The sequence below is a fragment of the Echinops telfairi genome, unplaced genomic scaffold (assembly GCF_000313985.2).
Source record: "Echinops telfairi isolate 266 unplaced genomic scaffold, ASM31398v2 ScPeMD7_3;HRSCAF=10, whole genome shotgun sequence".
Lineage (NCBI taxonomy): Eukaryota > Metazoa > Chordata > Mammalia > Afrosoricida > Tenrecidae > Echinops > Echinops telfairi.
This window is the reverse complement of record NW_022103899.1, coordinates 26,858,475-26,864,565: the sequence shown is the minus strand read 5'-3', so window position 1 is coordinate 26,864,565 and position 6,091 is coordinate 26,858,475. Positions and strand designations below refer to the sequence as shown.

Here is a 6,091-nt window from a genome sequence, read left to right as displayed (position 1 = left end):
TGTATGGATTGTGGTAAGAGATGTAAGAGCCCCCAATAAAGTAATTTTTAAGTGTTTTTTTCTTTTAAAAAAATATATAGCCAAGAAAATGTTATGGAGTCGTTCTACTCCGTAACCCATGGAGTCAACAACCAAAACACAGCCCACTTTGCAAGCGACTCTGTACTCATTCAGTTCTGCTTCAAGTTAAATTTCTAACAACTCTAGTCCCTACTAGTTCTCCTGAATTTCCTTTTCTCTGTTTTTTTACCATTTTAAAAAGTACACTTTGCCTTTATATGAGCATTTGATCTATCTTCTTAAATACAGTATTTAATCTACATTGATATATTCTATTATATGGAGTTATTGTATATAGTAGGGGCTTCACAAGTGCTTATTGAAAATAATAAATCCTTTTCGTTTTAGATTCTTCTTTAAAACTTTTCCTACTCATTCACAATCTGGATAGCCAAATGTTGAGAGGAGACAAGAGCCAGCAAATTATTGGGCAGCTGTCGTCTTTGTGTAACATATACCTGATAGCATCTATCGATCACCTTAATGCTCCCCTCAGTGAGTGAACTTTATCTTTCCTGAGATGTTTGTCTTTAAAATTTGTTGTATTAATGTCGTATGTCAGACATGTCTTACTGTCTTACATACAGTAGACTTTTCCTCACCTACATGTTTAAAGACAAATCTTGTCAAAGAGATAGGTGTTCCAATATGATTTAGAATATAGTTTTTTTGAAATAAAAGGTCAACTATTAAAAGGGTTGTCTTACACCTAAAATTGCATGGGTTGAGGGAGAAAACCAAACTATTGTTTGACCTCTGTCCATTCTTCATGGTATTGCAATATTTATTTTGTGAAGTTAATTCACTGAGTTTATATTTAACTCCAGAAACCTGTGATCGAGTTGATTGTGACTCGTATGTACGTTATAGGACAGGATAGAACTTCCCCTGTGGGTTTCCGAGGCAATGAATCTTCCAGGAGCAGAAAGCCTCATCTGCAGAGCTGCTGGTGGGTGGGCGCACCGACCTAGTGTTATCGACCCATCACTAACCCACTGTGACCGGGGCTCATTGAGTTCCTGCCGAGCCTGTAAATATTCAGATCTTGATTGGTAATGAAATTATATTGTGGAGAGAAAAAAAAGAAATTATATTGTGAAGTATTGATTTGAATACCGCAATGGCAAAAATCTCAGGACTCATTTTTCATCTAATGCTTTCTCGTTCTTTCCTAGAGTAAAGTCTAATAACACAATCATGAAAATAATTAGTATTTCCTGTTTGTTTGTTTTTTGTCATGTGCTTTATTCTAGTGTGGGATCATGCAAAGCAGAGTCTTTATAATTGGCTCTGGTATGAAACTACTACATATAGTCCGTATACTGAAGAAACGTCCTATGAGAATTCTCTTCTGGTTAAACAGACTGGATCGCTACCACTTAGTTCCCTAATTCATGTCTTACGAAGTCTTACTCCTAATGCAAGGTAAGAGTGAAAGCTGTATTCCGTTTATAATAACTCCATACATTTTGAAACATGCATTTCTAGGTTTTAATGGCAGTCCTAAAGTCTCAACTTAGTTTGGAGAATTAAGAGAAATGGGAGAATAGTGACCAGTACGCAAATATGCAATAGGCATATTACACGCTGGTAGCCTGCCTGCCAAGCAGCAAAGCAGGATCACCGACACTTTTCTCTCAGTAGATTTTGATGAATTCTGCTTCAGTTTTATAAGCTGTTGGGGGCATTCTTATTTATAATTACCTATAGAACAGTATGATCCGGGCACTGTGTGCTTTACATGAAATAACACATTTGACCATTTTTTAAAATGTTGTTAAGAATACACACAACAAACGTGCACTGAATGACTTCCACATGTGTAAGTCAGTGACACTGGTTGTTTTCTGTGAGTTGTGCCATCATTTTCACCCACCTCTTCCAAAGGGCTCCTCCCTCTGTCAGGTCAGCTCCCTGCCCCCTTAGTTTCCTGTCCAGGCTCTGCATTCGCTCTTGACATTTGGTCTCATACAGATAGGTCTTAAAAGAGCACAGTGTTCAAGGCAGATATTCTTTACTCCAAAAGCACTGCCCTCGAATCAGTTCGATTCCAACTCATTGCGACCCTGTCAGGAAAGAGGAGAACTGTGAGTCTTTCTAGGCTCCACTTTCTCCCAAGGAGGGGTTCAAACTGCTGACCAGGGGTGCAGCAGCTTAGGGATTGGTTAGAAGCCCTACTGTTTGGTTTTAAAACTTCAGGGCATGTTTTTAGTTTAAGGTTTAAAGGTTATCTCAGGGAAATAGTTTCAGGAATTTATCCAGGCTCCATAGAGTGGATTCCATGAGAATTTGAATTTCTGTTCTGTGTTGTCCTCCCATCCCGCCCTCCCCCTGCCTCCCGTGTTCGTCAGGATTCCCCTGTACGTCTCTGGTCACAGTGTCGCTAGTGGTAGACAAGCGCCATCCATTTCTTCTGCTCCGATGGCCCAGGAGGAAGTGGTTCTTTTTTATTAAATACTTTCATTGGGGCTCGTACGTCTCCCACCACAATCCGTACGTTCAGCCAGTGTGTCAAGCACATGTGTCCATATGCTGCCATCATCATTTTCTTTTTATTTCTTTATTATTACTGTTTGCCATCATCATTTTCAAAGCACTTTCTTTCTACTGGAGCCAGAAGGAAGCTTTTCATGGAATCTGTTAGTCACACATTCAATTTCTTCTCCTGATTCTACTTCTCCTTGTTCTGTTGCTCCAGGCAAAGAGAGACCTTTCATTATCTTCATAACCACTCTGAACTAAATGGTAAATGGCACAGAGATTTTTTCCAAATTCTGAAATTCATTCCTTTTTTATTTCTGAATAGTATTTCATTATGTATTCATACTATATCAGTTCTACTCTTGGTGGACATTTGATTGCTTCTTTTTTTTTTTAATGAAACTATTTTATTGGAAGTGAATACAGATGTGCTCCCTTTGCATAGTTTAGTCTCATCAAGCAGGACTGTACAATTGCGATCACATCATTTTCAAAACATTTTCTTCCTTCTTGCACTCCTTAATATTATTTCCCCTTTACCTTCCCCCCCACCACCCCTACCATACCCCCAGGAACCCGTATTCTACTTGTTGATTGCTTCTTATTTAGGACTATAGTGAACAAGATTATATGAACATTGTTGTAAACTTTTATGGAGCATATGTGCATACGTTTTTCTGAAATATATATATTCCTGGGAGTAGACTCATACATTGAGTTGTTAGCTGCAGGGTCGGCAGTTTGAAACCAGCAACCACTGTGCAGGAAAAAGGTGAGGCTTTCGAGTGCTATAAAGACTCACAGTCTGGGAGCTCCCAGGCACAGTTCTATCCTGTCCTATCGGGTCACTGTGAGTTGGCATGGAGTCAATGGCATTGAGTTTTGAGATTTTTGGAAGATCATATTTGCTCCTCTTCTGGATATTTCCAAAGTGATTAAACCTATGTACAGGACAAGAACATTCCTGTTATGTTTCCATTCTTGGTATTGACAGCTTTTTTTTAACTTGTCCCTCTGGTGAGTATAAGAGGATTTCTTTGTGGCTTGTGGCTTTAATTCTTTACAAAATAAACTCATCTTTGTTTTTTTGCGTATGAAGTGCCTATTATTTTGCTTTCTTCATATTTTCCCATTGAATTACTTACTGGCTTTCATGGCTTTATAAGAGCCTTCTATTCGTTGTGTCCGTCTCCTGAGGCGTCCGTGGTGAAGAGCCACAGACTAGTTGGCCTGTGAGGACCGACGTTTAGTCTCTCGCACTTCTGTTCCTGTGTTGATTCGAATCTTCTGAGGCTTTCAGAGAGTCTGTTCCCCGCTCTCTCCTCTGCTGTGAGCCCCAGGTGTCCCTCGGTTAGCAGCTGCAGTGGCATGTGGCATCCATGCTGTGTCTCCCCGTCCCTGTGTGTGTCCTGCCCCTCATTTGATAAGGACGCCACTCAGATTCAGAGCCACCCTGCTCAAGAACGACCTGTTTCCAAACAAGACCAGGTTCACAGATACCCAAGGTTAGGGCGTCAGCATATCTCTTGGGGGGATGAAATTGAATCTATAGCATTTATCTGTTGTTGGATAACGCAAATGTCCTGACTTGAAACATTGTACATTTATTAGCTGGCAGTCTCTGTGAGCCAGTCAGGTCTGTGTGCACAAGTTCTCTGCCAGGTCTGCAGTCATCTTAGTGAACAATTGACTTCCCGGTTCACTCACTGGGTTCGTTTGTTCTCAGGATTTATCTCCCTGTAGGCTGGTGAGCAGAACCTCAGTTCGTGAGGCCTCACTCAGGGCCTTTCCTTGTGGTCTTCTCTGTAGAATGCACTGGCACCGTGCACGGGCAAGAGGGCAAGAGGGAGCATGCCCGCAAAAAGAATGCCACAGTGCTGTAGCGATCACAGGAGCGGAGCGACAGCCACATGTTTGCCATAATCTGTTTGTTAGAAGGAAGTTACTAAATCCAGTTTACGCTCAAGGAGGGGATTATACAGGAATCAGGGAGCCATATCAGAAACTGCTGACCGCTAATAGTTGTATATTTTGGAGACCGTTTCTCTGCCCGTTCGTGTTTTGCGTATAACTTACTTTACCCCGCCTCTCTATATTTTCTTTATATAGCCTTTTAATGAACTGAAGCATTAAATTTCATTGTAGTCCAATTTTACCAGTGATTTTTGTTTAGTGCTTGTTTAAGAAAATCTTCACTACCTCAAGGCATTAAGACAGTTATCTATATTATCTGAAAAATCATGTCTTTCACAAGTGAGTTTTAATCCACATTTAGCCCTGTCCCGCTCCCGACCGTATTTGCCCTGCGCCCCACGTTTCTCTCCCTAAGCGGGTCTCTCTTCCTGTGCCTGTTCTAGCCCACTGGCTTACTTGACTGTACCTACTTCATTTTTTTTTCTCTTTTTGTTTTCAGTTTTACAATTGTATAATAAATCTCAGTGTCTTGCGAGAGCAAGGAAGTCTTTCTACCTTGATTCCTTTCCAGGCCTGGGCTAACGTTGGCTCTTAGCATTTCCATGAAAAGAATCATCTTGTCAAACTCTCCCCAAAATTGAAAAAGCAAAATGAAAAGAAACTGCCATGATTTGGGGGGAATTTCATTGGAACTATAAGTTAAGTTGGAAAGAACTGGTGTCTTTACATTGATGTATATCCCTTATAAGGTTCTTAACAAAGGGGCTTCAAAAGTTCACAGAAGAAATCTATTATCCTTTAATATTGTTCTTCCGTGAGCTTTTCAAAGCCTCCTTGTATCTTTCTCTCCATAGAAGTCTTGCATATAATTTGTTAGACATATTTTTGGATGTTTCCTATTTTGATGCTATTGTGGATGGTAACTTTTTTTCTAACTTTGTTACTGCCATATTAAAATACATTTTTATATGTTAACATAAGTATGTTTTAAAAATAATTTTAAAGCTTTTAAAGATATGTATTATGGGCCCTCAAATGCTGTAGTAGGTATGCAAATTGGTAGAAATATTTCTGGAAGGCAGGTTTGTAATACGTATCCCGAGGTTTTTGATACAAGATTTTGTCTTGCCTCAGGATCGTTATTATCATCAAGTTTTGTGTAGCAGAATTTTAGATATTAGAGATATCTAATGGACAGAAATGAACATGAAAATATTCCATAGGAGGCTTTAAAATTAATTCCTGATTTTGCGTAAGTTCCAGCTTTTTAACCCAGTGTTTTCTAAAACTGAATAATGTGCAAGTCCTTCTTAAAGAAACACCCCTCCCAAACAGATTCAAAGTATGTTGCTGTAATATATGCAAATGAAAGCTAGGTATTTCTCTTTCAGGCTGATATGTACACAGTAAGACCAGATTAACATGCAAAGAGATAGAAATGTGCATTCAGTAGACTTCTAACCAAACTTTTGGGTGAAGTTGAGAACAGAACAAGTGTTCATTCTGCTTTTACGTTGCCCCCCATTGCTGCCAACAGTGAGAAAGGAGCGCTGTGGTGGAGAAGGACACTCTGGTGAAGTTTACGTAGACATTTTCCTGCTCAAGCTTTGGCTAATGTTCTCAAAACACTCATGAT

General features: G+C 39.7%; 1 protein-coding gene across 6 annotated transcripts in view; it reads left to right on the top strand.

The window, feature by feature from the left end:
* Window positions 1-6,091, top strand: part of ORC2 (origin recognition complex subunit 2) — a 56,040-nt gene that overhangs the window by 42,503 nt on the left and 7,446 nt on the right. For all 6 annotated transcript variants that reach the window (XM_004701530.2, XM_045295768.1, XM_045295776.1 and 3 more), the window contains 2 exons: window positions 409-555; window positions 1,314-1,485. In XM_004701530.2, the coding sequence (XP_004701587.1) occupies window positions 409-555; window positions 1,314-1,485 (319 nt within the window). The remainder of the gene's footprint in view (window positions 1-408; window positions 556-1,313; window positions 1,486-6,091) is intronic.